The following is an 18,893-nucleotide window of genomic DNA, read 5'->3' on the forward strand; positions in this document are numbered from 1 at the left end:
GGACATGGTAGTCTCAGCCTCCTTCCACACACAGCCCTTCTGCGACAGGCCAGAAAAGACTCGAGCGGCCATCTCGGACACCAGTGAAAATTATGTCAAACTTGCTAAATACGATGGTAATATGTACAAAAGGGCCAATGCCCGAAAACCGCCCAACGTCCTGCAGATCAATGTCAAGTTGTTCCAGGTTCCCTATCCATGCGCTGTGGCAGCAGCGACATGCTGCGTTGATGACATGTTAAACCCTCCCCCAGAGAATCGTGCTCTGCAACAAGAAGAGACAAATCAGATCAAACCCCATTTGATCACATCTCCAAACCATCCCTTACTTGGCAGGATTCTCCACACCCCTCCCCCTCCTCAACTCCGGCGGATGATGCGCTCCCGGCACAGCCGCATATTCTTTCCCATTATTAACCCCCCGCTTCCGCCGGCTCTCGTAGTACTTCTTCTTGAGTTCCTGCAGCTCCCGGTTGACGCGCTCAATCTCGTATTTGTATTCGTTGACTTGGGAGTGGTACATGTTGAGTTCTGATGCTAGGGCCTGTGTGAGGGGTGTAAGTCTTGGGTTAGCACCAACGTCTCTTTGACGGGTCAGGGGTGCATCGTCTGGAATGATATCTCACCTTGCACTCCTTAACCTTACTCCTCACAGCCTCCCTGACAACCCTCAACTCCTCCATCACCTCGGGCCCGGGCTGCCGCTGCAACACATCCTTCACCTCCTTGTACAGTTTCTCTTTCTGGTTGATGATAAGTTCCTTTTCGACCACCTGGCCCGTTTTGGCGATCAGACGTCTTTGAAGCGTTTGGATCTTGATGATCAGTTCGAAGGTGGAGGGGTCGCTGCCGCTGAGCTTGCGCCAGCGGTGGATGTTGAGGGGGGAGGATAGTTCGCCTGAGTGGGAGTATGGAATGGTGAGACGACTGCCGAGGGATTATATTGAAGACGTGATCAGCAACCTACCTTCCAGCAGCTTAACCCTGGTCCTCTCCCTCAACACCTCCCTCTGCAGCCTAAAAATATCCGCTCTAAGCCCCTCCACATTCTGCGTCTCCGTCTGCAAGATCGCCTTCTCCCTCCTCAATTTCTTGATCTCCAATTTACAAACCCGGATATCCTCCACGCGCTCGCGGTACTGCAGCTCGCCCTTGTGCAGGGTGGAGGTTTGGATCTTTATTTTTTCGTAGAGGAGGGAGAGCTCGTCGTTGCGGCGGATGAGTTGGGTGCCGAGGATGTCGCGCTCTTGGACGAGGGTGTCGTATTCTTTTTTTTGGCGGAGGCGCTCGGAGTCGGCTTGAGTTATTATGTGGCGGAGTTTGTTTTCTTCGGATTGCTGGGAGGGGGGTTGAGATATGTCAGAGTCGTCATGAGATAGATTGGGATGGACACCTTTTTGGCGGATACGAACCTGGTTCTGGATCAGCTGTTGAGCTTCCTCGTACTGCTGTTGGAGCTTGCCGATCTGCACGGAGAGGGATTCTTTCTCTTTCTCGAGCTTGGAATGCTCGAAGTGCTCCTTCACCAGTGCTATTCACATATCCATGTAGTTGATGAGCAAGAGAACTGCGTTTGGAGCGAGTTGAGAAGATGGGAGAAAATACGAACCTCCCTCCTTGCTCGCAATTTCCTCCTTCAGCTGCTCAATCTGATGTCCCATAATCTTCACCTTCCGCTTCATCTCCGTAATTTCATCCTGCGCCTCGACCAAGTTCTTCGAATACAGATTCCTATCCGCGCGGACATTCTCATACAACGACTGCTGCTCCTTCAACTTCTTCTCCAGCTCTCCAATCTTCTTCCTCGAATCAAACAGCATCATCTCCCCAATCTTGACCTCCTCCTCCTTGCCCACCAACTCCAACCGGATCCGTCCGGCCTCATTGATGTGCCGATCGCGGTCTTTTTCGAGGGAGTAGATGAGTTTACGCATCTTGGTCGCTTCGTCCTTGTAGCCCATGATTTCTTGCTCGAGGTTGCGCTTTGTTTGCTCGGCGAGTTTGACGACGGTGATTTGCTTTTGGGTTGTGCCGGTTGCTTTGACGAAGTTCTTTTGGGCGATGTCCCGCTCGCGGGTGAGGGAGTCGACTTGTTTGTGGCTGATGTCGAGGTTGCGGCGGGCGGCTTCGAGGTTTTGAGAGAGGGAGTGGTTTCCGCCCTATTGAGATGCCATGGCAATGTTGCATATAAGTCAGCAGATGGCCCATACCGGTCGTCATCTGTTAAGCTCCGCATCCACATACCTTTAACTGATCCCTTTCCAGCTCAGCCTCCAGCTTCGCATCCTCCAACGCCTTAATCCGCTTCTGCAACGTATCCCTCACCCTCGTCACACCCCTATACTCCTCCTTATATTTCGCCAACTCCTCTTCCCACCCTTTGATCTCCCCCGTCTGCTGCTGATTCTCACTCAACAGCCTCGTAGTCGTAAGCACCTGTTCATCATACTCCTGCTGCAACCTCGCCAGCCGGGCATTCACATTCTCCTTCTCCTTCTCCACCCGCTCCACTTTCGCCCGCTCCTCCTTGCATCCAACCTCCAGTTTCCCAATCTGCTCCCGTAGCAATTTGATATCCTGCAATCGCGCGGCGACGTCGTCGTCTTTTTGGAGGCTGATCTCGTTCGCTTGTCGGAGGGAGGTTTCGAGTTTCTCACGGGCGCGCGATTCGCGGTCTAGTTCGGACTTTTTGGTCGCGAGCAGGTCTTTGATGGTGAGGAGCTCGTCGGTGAGTGTTCCGCGCTCGGTGACGAGGCGCTCAACTTTGCTTTGAAACTCGTCGTTTTCGGCGGTGACGCGGGTGAGGTCGGCGGTGATTTCGTCGACTTGCTTAAGCAGAGTATCTCGTTGCTATGAGATGGAGTGGGAGATGAGGAGGCTGTCGTCTCCATGACAAGTCCCAGACAAGCCATCAGATGCATTGAGATTCGTACCTCGGCCAGCTTGCTAATCTGATCCTCCTGATCCAACTGAATCTCAATCAACTTATCCCTCCCGATCCCCGCCATCGCATTCGCCCCCGTCGAGTACGTCGTCCCCCCATCCTGCTCCGACAGCTCCTTCCGCACCGTCTCCACCTCCGCCTTCAAGCTATTAATCAGCTCTTTAGCCCTATTCTCCTTCTCCGTCGACAACTCCACCATCTTCCACGCCTTCCGAACCTCCTTCTTCAACGCGATGATCTGGCTCCGGTCGTTCTGGCTGAGCCGGAGCGCGGCCTGCACCTTGGCGGCGTTGGCGGAGAGTTCCGAGGCGATGTCTTTGCATTTCTGCACGAGCGAGGTTTCGTTCTTGCGGGATTGGACGAACAGTTTGTGCAGCTTGTCGTATTCCGTGCGGAGGCGGACAAAGTTTGGGTCTGCGCCGCTTTGGCCTGGTGCAGACGCCTGGGAGGAGATGAACTCGAGCGTGCTTTGGATGTCCTCCAGATTGCTTGCGTCAGCCGAGGGTTGGAACAACGACGGCTTTGCCGAGTCGCCTGGGAGCGTTGTGCTCTCGGCGTCCTCCTCGTCTGCCTCGCTGATATCCGAGCTGCGTGACTTGCGCCCTTTCTCGGGCGGCGTCGCCACGGCCTCTTTTGCGGAATCGACAATGGAACCGAGGATGGACGTTGCCGTCTCTACGTTCTCCTCCACTTCCTCCTCTTCCTCCTCGACGTCGTCTCCAGGTTCTCCTGCCGTCTCCCTAGCACCGTCGTCAGACCCATCGCTTTCCCCGCCGTGGCGCCTAGGCGCATCTACTCCGGCAGAGTCGTCGCTGCCAACTTCCTGGATGTTAATGGTGGCGTCTACGGGCTCATTCGGCGGAGAGTGCCCTGCTTCGGTAGAGCCGAAAGGATCCATATTGGGCTAGTTTCAATGCACAGATATGTAAGTCAGCAAGCCTCCACCCGCCGATTGACCGCAATGTAGGGGAAGGACAATCTGCCAAATGTCCACGATTGACAGTGTCGGCGGGGGTTACGTAAGTGGCAATTGCATCAGAACTGGAGAACACGCTGCGTCGTGTCTTCTTCTCCCGATGCTCGCCCAAACACAAAACCTAAGCCAGTCCTGAGGTGTCAGCCGTTGTTCATTTGTTGTGATGAGGTTAATGTAAAAGAAAAAAGGGAAACAGGGATACCCAGCCCTACGAAAATGGTCTACAGGGCAGATACGACAGGGCTGGGAAACGAAATCAATACACGTGGGGCCGCGGGGGATTTTAATGAAAAATCCCATATGTTACATGACACACAAGGTGGGGAGACCCATATATGCACACGCACAAGAGATACACAACCTTGCTCCAATTCTTCTTGCTTGGTCTATACGACTTTTGCGGAGCTTGAGTTTACTTCGTTGGGGGTGCCATCCTCGGCTTCGCCGTCGTCGGCTACGCCGTCTGGGATCTCTCCATCGACTCCGTCTACTTTGACGCCGTCTACTTTGACGCCGTCTTCTTTGGCGCTGGGCCCGGAGGCGGCGGCTGCTACTGCGGCTAGGGCAGCTGCTTCGATTGCTTTGCTTGTCCGGCGGCGCTCGCCTCGGACGGGGAGGCGGATGCCTTGTTGGGCGAAACACCTGGTGAGGGGAGTTGATTCTGGGAGGGGAGTTGGAGTAAGGTTGAGTGAGCAGTTCTGGGAATGTAACCAGCTGGTTGATCTTACCTAACATTCCCGGGAACTCCTTGGCAGTGTAAACAATGAATGGATCTGAAAGAATATCGGTGATGACAGTCGTAACGTCCGTCGATATTAAGTGCTTGGAATGGTGATTGGCTTCCGAACTACTCGGCATTGATCTGGAAGAAGAGGATATGATTAAACTGGTGTTGTTGACAGCGTCAATAATGAGCAGAGTCCACGAACATACCCAGCTATGCTGCACAGTTTAAACAACAGTGTAAACGTGCCCTCTACGCGTACACTCAGATCCCCAAACATGAAGTAAACCCCTTGCCGGCCCTGTATGTTTGTCAAGCTATACGCGCTCGAGACGAGGCAGCCTGTCAGTGCATTCATGTAGGTGCTCGAAGTCTTCCCACGGGGCGTCTCGATGATCATCGTGGGCGAATCTCCAGCCGTGTTGTACAGGGATGCGTGCAGAATTAGGAGTGGTGGGTCCGTCACGCTCTGCTCGATGATACGGTTTGAAGGCAGGTGCCGGGCTATGAGCTGCACAATAGGTGGGGGATCAACTGCAGGTGGGATGATACATTAGGACTAGAGAACCGGCATGGCTTTGATCAAGGAAACCCACCTAATCGTCGATCTCGGCCGCCGAAACCGCACATTCTCGCTCGCAAGGGCTGCTGCACGACCACCAACTCGTATCTGATTGATGGAACTACGGATTAGTCGAGCGAAATGGGGAAAGCAAGAAGATTCCCAAGTCCAACCTGATGTCCGATCTTTGGTTGCTCAACGCCCTTGCGTTCGGCAAGGGTCGCGGGAGTGCGGGGCCCAGTCCATCCTCCCGGCCTTGCGGTCCTCCTACCTGCGTATGGGGTGGTCCATGTGGAGGGTGTCCTGCATGTGGGCCTAAAAAAGCGGCACGAGTAAAGATGTGAAGAAGAGTGAGATTGAGCATTCCAACAGAGCGATTATAGGTGGAAATAAACAAATATCTGGGATGTAGCTTACCAGCGTGTTGATGCAGGTATGAAGGATTAGGAGGATATTGCGGTTGCTGATGCTACCAAACGGAAGAGCTTTTCAGCACTACAATATGAAATGGGCTCATTCGACGGGCACAGACGAGTCTCACCTGTTGGACAAGGTAGGATGTGACAGGATTTTGACTAGGAGGTAGACCGTCGACGCCGTCCGGCGTTCCCGAGGATTGATTATTGTACGCAGCTGACGGATGTAGTGCCGAACCTGGTGGCTGAGGCCGACGGAAAGGGACAAAGCCCCTTTGACGGTGGGTTGGACGCTCAGAGTCGTGCACTTCTTTCGCTTCATGCACCTTGTGCGAGTTATCGGTCATATCAGCGAGACTCTAGGCATGGGCGCGCAAGACGGCGCTGGGTGTGGTTCACAATGACGGAGGACGGGACACCTGGAGGAGTGGGAAGTGCAGAATAAGATGCGTCAATAAGAGAGGTCATTGTCAATGACATCCTGCTTGGCGGCTGGGGAGGGGGGGTGAAGGCGAGAGACCAGCCAGCGCAGCCTCCTCTCATGACGAACCTGTTCTGGGCAGGGAGGAGGACACGAGCCCTTTGGGGGGATATGAGGAGTTTGTCTCGCGTTCTCGGGCAGAGCGACCGGCGACCGGAACCACACAGAGCCAAGGATATGGGTCGTGGAAAGTGCAGCGGACGGAAGGCGAGCGGTTTCCGTAACTCGCTTCCAGATATAGATAGACACACACCACTGGTACGTACGACGGCGCGTGGGCGTGGGGTTGGGCAGTGGAGGATGCTGGTGGGACTTTTGGTGGGTGGGTGGGTTGGTGGTGGTCTCGAAGCAGAACTTGAGCACTATGTGCTGTGCTGAATATGGTGGCTAGCCCGTAGTAGACTTCTTCCTGCCCACCTGCGCAAGGAAGGACGGAGGAGGACGTCAACAAGGAGGCAGAGGGATACCAGCAGCAGCAGCCCTGTTTCCGCTGGTGGTCACCGGTGTCGTAGGAGAAAGAAGGGAAGAGAAAATGTCTGGGCAAGCGTTCCTTTGGTAACAGTGGGCCAGGGGCTGGTATTGCGTACGCGACCCATGGGCACCTGGAACCCCAGCCCTCGCCCATGCGGTCGGCCCGCCAATATGAATATATAAGTTATACGAGCTCTTACCATACGACCGTTGCGAGGGTAACTTGGTATCAACACGAGGCTTTTTGGCCTGCTGCCGGCGGTAAATTTCTTGGGAGTGTTTATATTTAACTCTTTCTGAAATGAAGACATGGCCTGGGCTGCTCTCTCGGTATCGCCAAAACAGCGTAGCATTTCACGGTTGTTACTGCTTTTGAGAACTTGCTAACCTGCAAAACCCGGTGCTGAGTACGCTGAGTTACAAAGAAATAAACCTCATCTCCTCTCACAGCGGAGCCCTCCTCGTCCTCGTCTCCTCGTCTTGAAGGGTGACGGATACCGATGAGAGCACCCCCTTTTTGCAAGGCGGGGGACTTGGAAGTTCCTGCATGTGCACATGCAAGCCATCCCGCTCTCCGACGAGAATCTCCCGCTCACCGACTCGTATAGTTCATATGCAGGGGACACGAGTTGAAGAAGGGGAGGGAGGCAAAGCGAGAGGCTCCGGAGCTAATACCGCGAATCTCGGTTTCCGGGTTCGTGCGACATGGACCCAAGCTGCCCCAGTCCACGGCTGGACGCGAACTGGGTTTGTGGCTCGATTGGAATCGCGTCGGAGTTTATCCTCATCATTGGTAAAACGTGAACCCACCTGAACCCACATGAACCCAGCATAGTGCGGGCCGTCTCCCATCCGGAATTGGAGCAGCTTTGGAGGGACGCTCTGATGACTCGGAATGTGGGCTGGGCGTGCGACCGTGGGAGATGCTTTTGATGTTGATGTATCATGTCATGCAGAATGGACTGGACACCTTGCCAACAACGGAAACTGTCATCGTAACTGTCTCCCTCCGCCGTTGCACACATGCAGCGAGACCTATTAATGTCCATAGACTAACGAGTTTCGGTTATGAATTACTGCTTTTTGGTCAGTGCACATTGCAAGCGGCACGCATGGCTTTCCCATGTGGGTGTAGAAACCTGCTCCAGAAATTGAGGTTTCCGTTCGAAGGCCATGGTCGTCGTTCAGAATCATGTCCCACCGATGTGTTTGCTGCCTTGTCATTATCCCAGGCTCCGAAGTGTCCGATGGTCTCCCGGCCTGTTATCCCTGATCCGGATTCTTCATTTCATTTCTGATTCTTCCCTCCACTGACGTTCAGTCATGCGCTCGGACGTTGGCTGTCACTCGCCAGGACGGTCGTCTAATTGAATTCTTTTGCGTCACGTGACACCTGCCCGAGCGGCCGTTGGGCGGTCATTCTCGAGGACTTCCAAGTGTCATTTTCGTCGTCGTGGAAGCTTAACGCTTCATTTTGTTAAGCTTCATTTCCTTCCATTGCCTCGTCAGCAATCTGTGTGTATTTATATCCTGGCCGTCAGCGCCTCCCTGTGCCTGCCACCCACCATAGCCTCCGGACCCAGCGTCCTCATCGTTTTCTTCTCTTCGACCAACTTCCATCTCATCTCATCTCGGCATCGCTTAGAGACTACTGGAGTTGTTCGCACCAGAACCGAACTTCTAAAATATCTAACACATATTCGCTCACCATACCGCACATAGAGACTCTTGAGAAGTCCTCAAAAAATTCCCGGTGCCGTAGGGCGAGAAATTTTACAAGCGAAAACAGCAGATTGGATTGTCACGCCAGAAAAGTTTGAACACCGCGACGTCGCTGCGTATATCCCAATTCGGCCTGTCAGGTTCTGTCGTGCGACGCAAGTCTCTGGAGACAGGGCACGTCATTACTCTCGTACTATATAAGGATCAATTTCAGACCACTCCTCCGACCATCAACGAACGAGACTCTATCCAAACTCGACTCTCTACCAGATGATAATGTCCGCACCCGCAAACAAAGAGCGGGAAGAAAAGCTCCGCCTGGCAAAGGCGAAGGTGTGTATGATGCATGGCTGGGGGATCTGATCAGCAGTAGCATGGTCGAGGCCACTGCTGCCGTGCATTCGTTCGATAAATGGCTGATCAATTCCCATGCCATTTCAATCATTAGTTCTCCGCCATACGTCAGGGGTCAGGAGCGACAGCTACACCGCCTAACGGTATCAATCAGTTAGCTCCGGCCGCGCCTGCGTCGAAGACCGGCGTTGAGGACATTTTCACCTCCTTGAATGAGCATCGGCATACTCCAGACCTCGATGCCATGTACTCTACGGCCGCACTAATGGTACCCTCGCAAAACGAAGTTGATTACGTCCGGAACGACTCGAACGATAACCCGCCGCCACCACCACCTCCTGCGGCTTTGCCACCTCAGGCATACAAAGGTGCGCCGGCGAGAAAGCTAGTTCCCACTGTGGCTGAGATCAAACCGGAGGAGACCGACTTCTCTCCTGTTACGTTCACCGCCCCTGCTTCCTTTCCAGTTGAGACGACGTTCACCCCCTTCGTTGGAGAAACTACTACTATCGGAAACGATGTGCACAACTCAGATGGCTTTGATAACGTTGAGATCTCGGCTGCATCTACGCAAGACGCCGACGTTGTGTTCAGCGGCTTCGCCGGTGACACTCGGAGCCCGCATCCGACGTACACGTCTTACGCGAACGCAACTTACTCCCACCCAGACTCGTACGCAGCAGGAGCCTCTTACGCCGATTACGTTCAGCAGCCGCAGGAAACTCAATACAACACGCCGCAAGCCAACAATGGAACCTCCGCAGGTAGTCCAAACGGCTCGGTTAATATTCCGGGTGCAGCTTGGATTGGTGGATGGATGACAAAGTTTGTTGACAAGATTGCATCCGATTACCGGCCCGACCCGATTCCCGGCCAATCTCCGACCACGAGCCCGCGCCGCAACTCCATCGGGGAGTTCCTCAACAACGGTGCCGACAAGGGGTTCTCTCCAGCGCATACTCCTGCGCCCGCTAGCGCCAACGCAACGTACGGCAATGTATCCTACAGCGATCCCTTCAATGTTTCGGCCCCGCCGCCGACCAGTATCGGCAACTACAACAGCGCTGCGACGTACTCAACATCTCCCGCTCAGAACACCGCCTACCCAACGTCTCCCGCTCACAGCAGCGTCGAAGAGGAACTTCGTGCAGCAAAGGCCGAGGCTGAACGCGAGCGCCAAGAACGCATTACTACCGAACAGAAAGTTGCGCAATTGACAGCTCAGATCGATGCTGCAGTTCAAAAAGTTACCGCTGAGCGCGATGCTCATGCCGCCAGAGTCTCCGAACTCCAGGAAGCGCTTGCTAAGTCGGAACAGGCCATGGCGGAGCTGCAGTCAGCCAACCTCTCAAACCACATCGATGCTGTGGACCGTCTTGGCGATTACGCGAGCCGCGAAGCTTCTGCGCGAGCACAGGAGGACGATATAACCGCGCGTACGGCTCAACTTGAGCAATGGAACATCGATCTGAACGCGCGCGAGCAGGAGTACGCGGTCGAAAGCCAACGTCTAGCTCAACAACTGGCCGAACTCGAACATGCACGTGCTGAACTTGAGCATCGTCGTCAGGAACAATACAACAGTGAAGTCGCGGGTGCTGCGAAGATAAACAACTCGGAGGACCTTACTGCTGCTCTTGAGTTACAACGCCAACATCTTGAGTCCGAGCACGCGTACAAGCTCCAGGAAGTACAGGCCAAAGCAGACCAGATGGTCCACCAAGCACAGCTAGAAGGAACCCAAAACCTTCAGCAAGCCCAAATTGACTCCGAAAACCGGATCCATCAGGCCGAAGCTCAGCGCGATGACTTACAAGATCGCCTCACAGCCGCGTTGACGGCGCACGCCACTACCGCTGAGCAATTGAGTAACAAGAGCAAAGAATTGAACCAACTCAAGGAGGAGAATAAACGGTTGGCTGCCCTCGAGCGCGAGAACCAGGAACTAAGGACACGCATCGCGGAACTACAGGCGGCTGACAACCGCGTCCACAATCTGGAAACGGAAGTTGACCAGCTCAAGAAGGTCGTTGAAGTTGATCACCTCGCCCAGAACACTCAAACGGAGCTCTTGGATGCTATCAAGACCCTAACAACGTAAGTCCTTCCATGCAGTGTTTCTCATGTTGAGATTCGTTAAACTCATCGTCGGATCTTCTGTTATAGATCGCACCAAGCCCTCGCGCAAAAGGTTGAAACGATCGGCACGCAAGTCCGCGCCTCCCGCTCCCCGTCTGTCGCTTCCATCTCGCGCAGACCATCCGTCTCTCCGGAAGCAACTGGACCACGTTCAAGCGATCCCTTCTCGTCCGCGACTAACCCGGCCTATCAGATGCACCAACCGCACCCATACAATACGTACACCAGTCGATCGGTGGGTGACCTCTATAACCATCAGCCCCAGCAGCTTGAGCATCACCGGGGCAGCCCATTCCGCCAATCATATGTTCCCGACCACCAGCAAGCGGATTACTACGGCCACGGCCAACAAAGCGGTTTCAATCACCCTCTCTCGCCTCGTAAGCCGTCCAATGCCTCGAGTGTAAGGTCGTACTATGAACAGCCGGGTCAACATGTGGACTACCGAGGATACCAGCCTGGGTACCTCTCCGCGAGAAACGGTGCCCATACGCCCTCTCACCGCCCCCCGGCTGGGCCCGACCGTGTTGCCTCGCGTGCCGGATCTATCTACAGTGTTCAGTACAATGCCGCAGGGTATACTGGTCATCACCCCAATGCCGGCCTCCCTCCACCCATGTCACGTAGGATGTCTAATGCAAGCATGAGGAGCGACGCCCAGCATCACCATTCGGGCCAAGTTGGTGGTGGCGTATCGACGGTCGTTGACGAAGCGAAAATAGATGAGTCGAGCGGTAGGATCGCGGCTCTTAGGGCGAAGTTGAAGGCTAAGGCGGGAACCAGTGGCAGTGCGGAGAACGTAGCTGTCGCAGACAACCAGACGCAGGTCCAGTTGCAGCAACCACCCGCCCCCGTAGTTCAAGCCCAATCGTCGGCTCTCCCACAACAGCAACTGAAAACGCAACCGTCGGCGTCGCAGCTGTACTCGCGTCCTCCCAGCGTGCAGCACCACATTCAACAGCAGCAGAGCGCGTCGTCTCTCTTCCCGCCGCCGCCGCCTACACAGGGTTTCGCGCCCTCCCAAACCCCCCACCCATTGCGGGCTCAACCCTCGAACTCGCGTCTCTTTGCTGTGCCCAACGCTGCAAACGAACAGGCCCCACCGCCAACTCAACCCCTCATGCGCACTCAGCAGTCGGCGGCCCAGCTCCTCACCCCACCTCCCCCACCCACAGTTCAACAGAACCCGTACATACACACCCAGCAACAGTCGGTGCACCCGCAACAACAATCGACCCTCCCCTCTGCAAGCGAGCTCTTCGCCCCGGCAAGCCAATTATTCGGGCAGCCACAGAAGCCGCTCGTAGGGGACCCCTTCGGTGCGCGCTGAAGGGATCATATAGCATTCAACGTAGTAGGTGGAGAAAACTCAACATATCGAGAAAGGAGGAAGTAACATGACGAGAAGGGGAAAAGAGGGGGGGATTCTATGGACTGCGGTCTGTTTCCCCTTACTGTGACACTCATGTCTGTAACACATACACACACATCATCGGATCGGAGGGGGTAAGGGATTGTGGGGGAGGTGCTGGGTCGCTTTTTACCTTTCCCCCGAACATCCTGGCATATACCGCGGGTTCTTAAATTTAGCGTAGTAGTCTTGGTAGGCTTTTCTTGGGTAGCTGGGGGTTTGGTGAAATAAAGATTATGAACGAAATGTGGAGCTTGGCGTGGTATCTCTTTTGCAGTGCATGTGAAGGCCCAAGTTCCAGACAGAGAGAGACCCGACAGAAACGCGTGAGCTCACATACGCGTCGAGTTCCCGACATGATCTCGCTCACAGCTTTTCGACCCTGGAAGCACAACACGGCCCACCCCAACAACCCCTTATCCCGGACAACCATGAGATTAACGAAACTCCTTCTCACCTACCATCCACCAGGTATCAATGTGCCTTCATCTTGCTAGTCTTTCCGCATAATGTGACATTGCAACCTTCCTCTTTCTGTTACAGGCATCACGGTGGAGTATGAACAGGGGCAGCGGAAGCACACGAAATCGGTCGATCTGAGCGGGGTTTTCGAAAGGTACGGGGGGACAGTGATAACCGACGATGGGGATCGTAGGAGGGGGAGGGGATGGTGGTTTATTGGATCCGGAGACTGATGCGTTGACTAGATTTTTCTGAGTGTTTAGCCCAGATCCAGAAACCTACGCCCAAACCCTCACCGCCACCGACCCGGTCTTGTCCCACATCAACCATGCCAAATTCGTGAAAGTCATCAACCGTACGTCCGCTGATTCGCCGACCTCCCCCGCGTCATATCTGACCATCGTGGATCTGTCAAATAGGCCTCCAGGCCGCCAATGCTCCGCCGACATCAGAACAGCCTGGACCCGAGTACAAGATGCATAAGAAACTGCGGGCGCATGTGATGCCGTTGACGAATTGCGCGTTCAACAAATCTGGGAGCCGGTACGCTATGCCCGTTATCGTTCTCGTCATCGTGTGATTTCGAAGACTGCTGACGGCAAATATAGGGTGATAACAGGAAGTTATGACCGCCTATGTAAAGTATGGAACACGGCTACGGGCACGGAACTGTTGACGCTGGATGGACATAAGAATGTGGTTTATGCGGTGGCGTTCAATAATCCTTTTGGGTAGGAGTTATTTAGGGGGACTGGAACCGGGGTGAGCATGGGCATGGACTGACTGGGTTCGTTTGTTGGGTTGGTTTAGGGATAAGATCGCAACAGGATCCTTCGATCGAACAGCCAAGGTTAGCCCCCCTCACCTCCTCCCTTCCTTTCCCCTCTATCCCACATCTGACACCTCTCCCCCCCGCACAGCTCTGGTCCACAGAAACCGGCAAATGCCACCACACGTTCAAAGGGCACACGGGCGAGATCGTCGGCTTGGCGTTCAACCCGTACAGCACCGTGCTGGCGACGGGCAGCATGGACAGTACGAGCATGTTGTGGGATGTGCGGACTGGGAGCGATGTGTGTCGGTTTAAGGTGCGTTTGTACGATCAGAGGGGGATGGTACGCAAAACAGCATCAGATGTGATTTGGTTATGCTTAATATCTGTTTTGGTTTTTTTGGGGGGGTTCGTAGGGACATTCTGCGGAAGTCATCACTCTGTCGTTCAGCCCCGACGGCAGATACATGCTCACGGGCTCCTTTGACTCCACACTCAACATCTGGGACGTCTCCACCCGGCGGTACGTACCACCCCCTCCTCCCTCCCCTCCCCATCCCCCCCACCCACTCATCCCACCCTATCTCCCTTCTTCAGAAACCTGCACACGCTGATAGGCCACCGCTCCGAAATCTCCGCCGCCGTCTTCAACACCCGCTCCACGCACGTGTTAAGCGGGAGCATGGACGCGACGGCGAAGGTGTGGAGTGTTGCGAGCGGGGAGTGTTTGGTGACTTTACGGTGCGTGTCCCCCCGTCACGTCTCATCATTGCACACCCATCGATGGGGAACCTGATTGTTGATTGTGATTTTTTTTGGGGGGGGCAGAGGACATACGGACGAGGTGCTGGATGTCGCGTACAGCATATCAGGCACACGGGTCGCGACGGCGTCGGCGGACGGGACGACACGGGTGTATGGGACCGAGACCTGGGAGTGTTTGTGGACATTGGTGGGGCATGGGAGTGAGGTTTCTAAGGTATGCGCAAAACGAAGGTGGGGTGCGGAGGGTCGATGTGGGTGGGGAAGCTGATATTTGTGGGGTGATGCAGGTTGCGTTCAACCCATCCGCAAGCCTGATATTGACGGGGAGCAGGGATAAGACCGCGAGGGTGTGGGATGTTAAGGATGGGAAATGTCTTCAGGTAACAACTCGCCCTTCATGTCATGTTGCCCCCTACATCCCACGGTCCCGCATTCGAGCCGGCATGCTATCATGTGCGATGAGATTCGATGGCTTAGACGTCCGGGTTGTTGCAGATCCTCGAGGGCCATACGGACGAGATCTTCAGCGCTGCGTTTAACTATGAGGGGGATTTGATACTTACTGGTACGTTGTCCCTCTAATTAGCCGTCCTGCGCTTGGGAGAGCATCCCTGAATGCTCCTTGCATATTGATGATTTTTTTTTTGGCCAATGCAGGATCGAAAGATAACACTTGCCATTTATGGAAAGCTGAACAAAGCTAGCCTCCCGCCCGTCTCTTCGCTTCCACATACCCATAATCAACATCTACATAGACGACCCAAATGCACTTCTCACTGCACAATGACACGATATATTATGATTCAGCCATATACGGATACAAGTTGCCATCATCGGCGACGCCTCGGGCAGAGGTACAATTATGTGGATGGCAGATAACCACCACGGAAAATGGAATTGGGTGAAAATTCTAGACTACCGGTTACGGGAGAATGCGTCTGGTCTGCGGCCATCGCCAAACACCACCGAACACACAGTCGAGAAGAAATTCTTGGTGCTTAGGACGTCCCGATTGTGCACTTTCATCCGTAGTCGTAGTGGTTGTCTTCTAGGAATCTCAAATGGCGTCCAGTCTTGGTTGATACATTTGGGGTTGGGGCAACCCACCAATCCATGGACGAATTCCATTCTTCCCTTTCAAGCTTGCCACGGCCGAGGTGACAGCCGGCGTCGGATGTTTTTCCTCACACGCCCGTGGCAGTGTGGGCACACCGACAACGTTCGATACTCATCCAGCAAGTAGCATGGAATGCCGTTTCTCGCAAAGAGTGTGCGGAATCTGTTCCATGATGAGTTAGCATAATGATACATAAAAAACAATGATGGTCACTCACCCTTTGGTCTTTGATGACTACTGAAAGCGCATGGTTTTTCCAGCGTCGCTCCAATCACCCAAGATGACCAAAAAATGCTTTCCATACAGGCATCGCATGTTTTTGATGAGCTTGCTCTCAGACTTTTGCCACAGTGAGAACGCCTTGAATCTGCGAGCAACGTGAATCTCATCCTGGTAAAACTCATCCAGGGCGGGATCTGGGATATAGATGTCAGCCCACGTGTTACCAAATTTGAAGACAATGCATGATACATCATACCCGCATGTACGTGGTCCACAATGAACGCTGAGAACGCCTCGATGTTCATGCTCTTGTGCGACGGAATATGTGATTCCATCTCAGCGATGCTGGCATTGATCTTTTGCTCTGTCATGTCTCTTGAAAGTACCGAGACTTTGTCTCGACTGCCCATAGATTGGATGTGTATCTGGTATGGGGTGGTGCATTGTGAGAACGCGGCAACGGAATGTTGAACAAAGGGGATGGTGGGGATGGTGACGGGGGGGGATGGTGGGGATGGGGACGGGGACAGGGTTGAGGAGGGTGTTGATCTGCATAGCGGCGACAGTGGGGACAGCGGCGACAGCGGGGACAGGGGCGACAGCGGGGACAGAGGCGACAGCGGAGTGGGGACAGCGGCGACACCGGGGATAGCGGAGCGGGGACAGCGGGGACAGCGGCGATAGCGGAGACAGCGGGGATAGCGGAGGTACTGCAGATCGAATTCAGTTGCCGTTGCAGTTGCAGTCGCCATGCATTGCTCCGCATTCTGATCTCATTGAACGTTCCGCCAACTTCCGCGATCGCTTGAGTCCAGCTTGGAGTAGGAGCCGGGCTCGCGATTTGCTCTTCACGACTACGACGGCGAAGCGACAACACATCCCATGCCGGTCGACCTCCCGCAAGCGGCGGTTGTGCTCAGCACAGGAAGCGTTGAGATCAGCGATGGCGGAAGTTGATAGCATAAAGTTGATGGCGTAACCAATAGCGGCAACAGCGGCAACAGCGGGGATAGCGGAGCGGGGACAGCGGCAACAGCGGGGATAGCGGGGCCAGCGGGGAGGGACAGTGGGGACAGCAGGGCAGTAGTAATCAACTGAAACGTACCTAAATGGCCGCTCCTTCTTGATGTCTCGACAGAACAAGAGGTCATGCTCGCCCGGATCATTGCTGACGATGTTTGGAGCCTCCCGTAGTTCGGCGATGTGGTGCTCAAAATACAGCTGTTTGACTTCTTCCCGCATTTGGGCCTTGCTGCGCTTCCGGGCCCGATGCCCATACTTGAGCCCTGGCTTCTTGAAGTGGATGGTAGCGGAATACCCATTTGTGCTGATTGTTCCATCAAATTTAAGACCAAGCTTCTTTCGATGCTTGAAGACCTTGTCCTGCAATGCGTCATTCAGCGAGGTGATTGAAATAAGCGCAGAAGGATAGAGACTTACATTCACGTTGAGAAACTGCCCCCACAGCCCCTGCTTGCGTGGATCGGTGAATTTCCCCATGTGACGTCGGCTCAAGCCCAGGATATGGGTGGCTAGGATCAGCGTGTCGATCCGAACAGATGAGTGGATTCGAGATTTGCGCAGCGGGATAGCGGAAAACAGCCGCATTCCACAGCGCTCATAGAGGCGTGAGAGCTCACAATAGGCACCTGTGATGAGGCAGGTGCGGACCATGATTAGACAAAAGAGGGCACCGCGGGGGGGGGGGGGGGGGGGGGGGGGGAATATACTAACTGACCTAAATATGCCATTGCGTCCACCGCAAGGCTGTACGCAAGCGGCTCATCCTGGGGAGGAAACAGAGCCCATAACTCGTCGAGGACGGTCCGCTCAAGTCGTCTGAGGCGCGCAAGCTCTTCTTCGGTTGGAAACTCTTCAAATGTCGCATACTTTGTAAACTGACGGACACGCTGATAATAGTGTCACCTCTGCGCTCTCCGGAGATGCTGTTCAACTGGCTTCAAACCAAGCCTTTCATTGACGTAGCGCAGAAACATTTGCATGAAATGCTCTTGTATGTTAACTTTGAGGTTTGTGAGGATGCTCGTAGCCGTGTACGCTGTGGTCTGTTGGCAATTTTGCATGCGGATGGGGGCGAATCCCTGAGCATTACAGTAGTCTGGAACCCATGGACGCAACTCTTGCGCGATGAGCAGATTGCCATTGTAGCCTGGATTGTTGAGCAGCTCAAACATCTAACTGATGTGCTTGTGGGTGATGTCCGGGAAATCGTGTAGAGGATGGTCAGCTGTGGTGGGGTGGGCAGATGTAGCAGTTAGGACATTGTTCTATGGGAAATATACAGTATAGTGTATCTCAAAAGTCACCAAGGTAGTACTTGATAAAGAAGGTGGTGTGGCGCGCAAGGACATGAACATCGGCGATGAACGTTGTCAGGCGCTCCCTCTGGACTTGGTTGTGATTTTGGACTCGGTGAAGGGAAACCTTCGTGCTGGCGTGTGTCTGCGGGCGGGGTCGTTGAGCTGGTGGTGGTGGCGGTGGTGGTGGTGGCGGGGGTTCATACACCAGGGGTCCACCCAGTGTGCTGGGAAAAAGGAAAGGGATGGGAGCGGGGAGGTTCAACGGGCGCTGCAGACCCCTGTCCGCGGGTGAAAGCCCTCGCTGCTGCTGCTGCTGCCCGTCTTCATCGCCGGAACTCTCGCCGGAACTCTCGCTAACCATGTCTGCAATTGCTTGGGGCAAGTGGCGTTGGACAGACAGTGGGAACTCGAATCGTGGGGGCTGCAATGGCGTCTATACAGTGGTTGGCAGACGTATGGGCAGCCGCGGGGTAGCTCGAGTAACCTTCCTCCTCTTCCGCCGCGGCGTGGTAGCTCCGGTAAAGATGCCACACCACCAGTGCCCTTGGAGCGCCTGGTGTGATGACATGATGGCCGTGCTGTGCTGTGCTGTGCTGTGCTGTGCTATGCTGTGCAGGCACATGGTGAGATCAAGTGGACCGAGCAAGGGGCCTGCTCTCGAGGAGGATCCAGGACTGCTGCTTACCTGCGACGTGTTGAGGGCTTTTAGAGATTGGTCGGGGGTTTGCCTTGAATGTGCGAGGGTGGAAGTGTGCGCGAGAAGTGTGTGTAAGTGTGCGTAACAAGGAGCTTGGTCTTGGCGGTCTGGGGTTTGTCTGCTCACGTCCTGGGGCACGTCTGCTTTGACGTGGAGCCCCGGGGCATGGTGAGTGGCATGCGTCCCGCGCTAACGTGGCTTCACAGATGTTAGCACCCGCGCCTGCGCTAACGTGGCTTTACGGGCGTTAGCACCCGCGCCCGCGCTAACATGGCTTTACGGGCGTTAGCACCCGCGCCCGCGCTAACGTAACGAGTCCAGCGCTAACGTCATGAGT

The 18,893-nt window shown here is 54.6% G+C and overlaps 5 protein-coding genes across 5 annotated transcripts; 2 read left to right on the forward strand and 3 right to left on the reverse strand.

Annotated features, from left to right (window-relative positions):
- Positions 1-16: 16 nt before the first annotated feature.
- Positions 17-4,012, reverse strand: EV422DRAFT_111653 (uncharacterized protein). The gene is made up of 8 exons (XM_053064603.1): positions 2,934-4,012; positions 2,245-2,850; positions 1,610-2,159; positions 1,413-1,531; positions 968-1,337; positions 627-898; positions 330-544; positions 17-265 (listed from the first exon to the last, which is right to left on the reverse strand). The coding sequence occupies exons 1-8, from the start codon at positions 3,840-3,842 to the stop codon at positions 193-195; spliced, it is 3,114 nt and encodes a 1,037-aa protein (XP_052924284.1). The 5' UTR covers positions 3,843-4,012; the 3' UTR covers positions 17-192.
- Positions 4,013-4,052: 40 nt separating this feature from the next.
- On the reverse strand, positions 4,053-6,178 carry EV422DRAFT_534609 (velvet factor-domain-containing protein). The gene is made up of 7 exons (XM_053070688.1): positions 5,748-6,178; positions 5,624-5,675; positions 5,380-5,521; positions 5,241-5,314; positions 4,854-5,178; positions 4,649-4,782; positions 4,053-4,581 (listed from the first exon to the last, which is right to left on the reverse strand). Exons 1-7 carry the CDS (start codon positions 5,967-5,969, stop codon positions 4,307-4,309), a joined length of 1,224 nt encoding a protein of 407 aa, XP_052924285.1. The 5' UTR covers positions 5,970-6,178; the 3' UTR covers positions 4,053-4,306.
- A 2,253-nt stretch (positions 6,179-8,431) lies between these two features.
- On the forward strand, positions 8,432-12,278 carry EV422DRAFT_111742 (uncharacterized protein). The gene is made up of 3 exons (XM_053064604.1): positions 8,432-8,629; positions 8,745-10,747; positions 10,817-12,278. Exons 1-3 carry the CDS (start codon positions 8,567-8,569, stop codon positions 12,117-12,119), a joined length of 3,369 nt encoding a protein of 1,122 aa, XP_052924286.1. The 5' UTR covers positions 8,432-8,566; the 3' UTR covers positions 12,120-12,278.
- Positions 12,279-12,549: 271 nt separating this feature from the next.
- Positions 12,550-15,120, forward strand: EV422DRAFT_534615 (WD40-repeat-containing domain protein). Its single transcript, XM_053070689.1, has 13 exons — positions 12,550-12,671; positions 12,744-12,816; positions 12,926-13,017; positions 13,082-13,205; positions 13,271-13,393; positions 13,473-13,512; positions 13,583-13,750; positions 13,851-13,957; positions 14,032-14,175; positions 14,263-14,413; positions 14,487-14,579; positions 14,695-14,764; positions 14,857-15,120. Exons 1-13 carry the CDS (start codon positions 12,557-12,559, stop codon positions 14,901-14,903), a joined length of 1,347 nt encoding a protein of 448 aa, XP_052924287.1. The 5' UTR covers positions 12,550-12,556; the 3' UTR covers positions 14,904-15,120.
- A 283-nt stretch (positions 15,121-15,403) lies between these two features.
- Positions 15,404-18,828, reverse strand: EV422DRAFT_621146 (uncharacterized protein; the record flags this gene model as incomplete). The annotated part of the gene is made up of 12 exons (XM_053074126.1): positions 15,404-15,478; positions 15,534-15,732; positions 15,795-16,087; positions 16,644-16,921; positions 16,979-17,187; positions 17,277-17,411; positions 17,505-17,657; positions 17,739-17,786; positions 17,866-18,222; positions 18,299-18,467; positions 18,545-18,745; positions 18,811-18,828. 11 exons carry the CDS (start codon positions 18,826-18,828, stop codon positions 15,551-15,553), a joined length of 2,043 nt encoding a protein of 680 aa, XP_052924288.1. The 3' UTR covers positions 15,404-15,478; positions 15,534-15,550.
- Between the last annotated feature and the right edge of the window lie 65 nt (positions 18,829-18,893).

This window comes from Fimicolochytrium jonesii, assembly GCF_025526975.1.
Source record: "Fimicolochytrium jonesii strain JEL569 chromosome Unknown EV422scaffold_17, whole genome shotgun sequence".
NCBI classification, from domain to species: domain Eukaryota; kingdom Fungi; phylum Chytridiomycota; class Chytridiomycetes; order Spizellomycetales; family Powellomycetaceae; genus Fimicolochytrium; species Fimicolochytrium jonesii.

What these genes read in the sequence shown, in the direction of transcription:
- EV422DRAFT_111653 (XM_053064603.1), bottom strand. Translation starts at nt 3,842, where the DNA reads ATGGATCCTTTCGGCTCTACCGAAGCAGGGCACTCTCCGCCGAATGAG. An exon ending in AATTGCGAGCAAGGAGGGAG is followed by an intron (nt 1,532 to 1,609) that starts GTTCGTATTTTC and finishes ATATGTGAATAG; the next exon opens with CACTGGTGAAGGAGCACTTC. An exon ending in GTAAGGTTAAGGAGTGCAAG is followed by an intron (nt 545 to 626) that starts GTGAGATATCAT and finishes CCCCTCACACAG; the next exon opens with GCCCTAGCATCAGAACTCAA.
- EV422DRAFT_534609 (XM_053070688.1), bottom strand. Translation starts at nt 5,969, where the DNA reads ATGACCGATAACTCGCACAAGGTGCATGAAGCGAAAGAAGTGCACGAC. An exon ending in ATACCTGCATCAACACGCTG is followed by an intron (nt 5,522 to 5,623) that starts GTAAGCTACATC and finishes CCGCTTTTTTAG; the next exon opens with GCCCACATGCAGGACACCCT. An exon ending in GGAGTTCCCGGGAATGTTAG is followed by an intron (nt 4,582 to 4,648) that starts GTAAGATCAACC and finishes CTCCCCTCCCAG; the next exon opens with AATCAACTCCCCTCACCAGG.
- EV422DRAFT_111742 (XM_053064604.1), top strand. Translation starts at nt 8,567, where the DNA reads ATGATAATGTCCGCACCCGCAAACAAAGAGCGGGAAGAAAAGCTCCGC. An exon ending in TCCGCCTGGCAAAGGCGAAG is followed by an intron (nt 8,630 to 8,744) that starts GTGTGTATGATG and finishes TTCAATCATTAG; the next exon opens with TTCTCCGCCATACGTCAGGG. An exon ending in GCTATCAAGACCCTAACAAC is followed by an intron (nt 10,748 to 10,816) that starts GTAAGTCCTTCC and finishes CTTCTGTTATAG; the next exon opens with ATCGCACCAAGCCCTCGCGC.
- EV422DRAFT_534615 (XM_053070689.1), top strand. Translation starts at nt 12,557, where the DNA reads ATGATCTCGCTCACAGCTTTTCGACCCTGGAAGCACAACACGGCCCAC. An exon ending in CCTTCGATCGAACAGCCAAG is followed by an intron (nt 13,513 to 13,582) that starts GTTAGCCCCCCT and finishes CCCCCCGCACAG; the next exon opens with CTCTGGTCCACAGAAACCGG. An exon ending in GCGATGTGTGTCGGTTTAAG is followed by an intron (nt 13,751 to 13,850) that starts GTGCGTTTGTAC and finishes GGGGGTTCGTAG; the next exon opens with GGACATTCTGCGGAAGTCAT.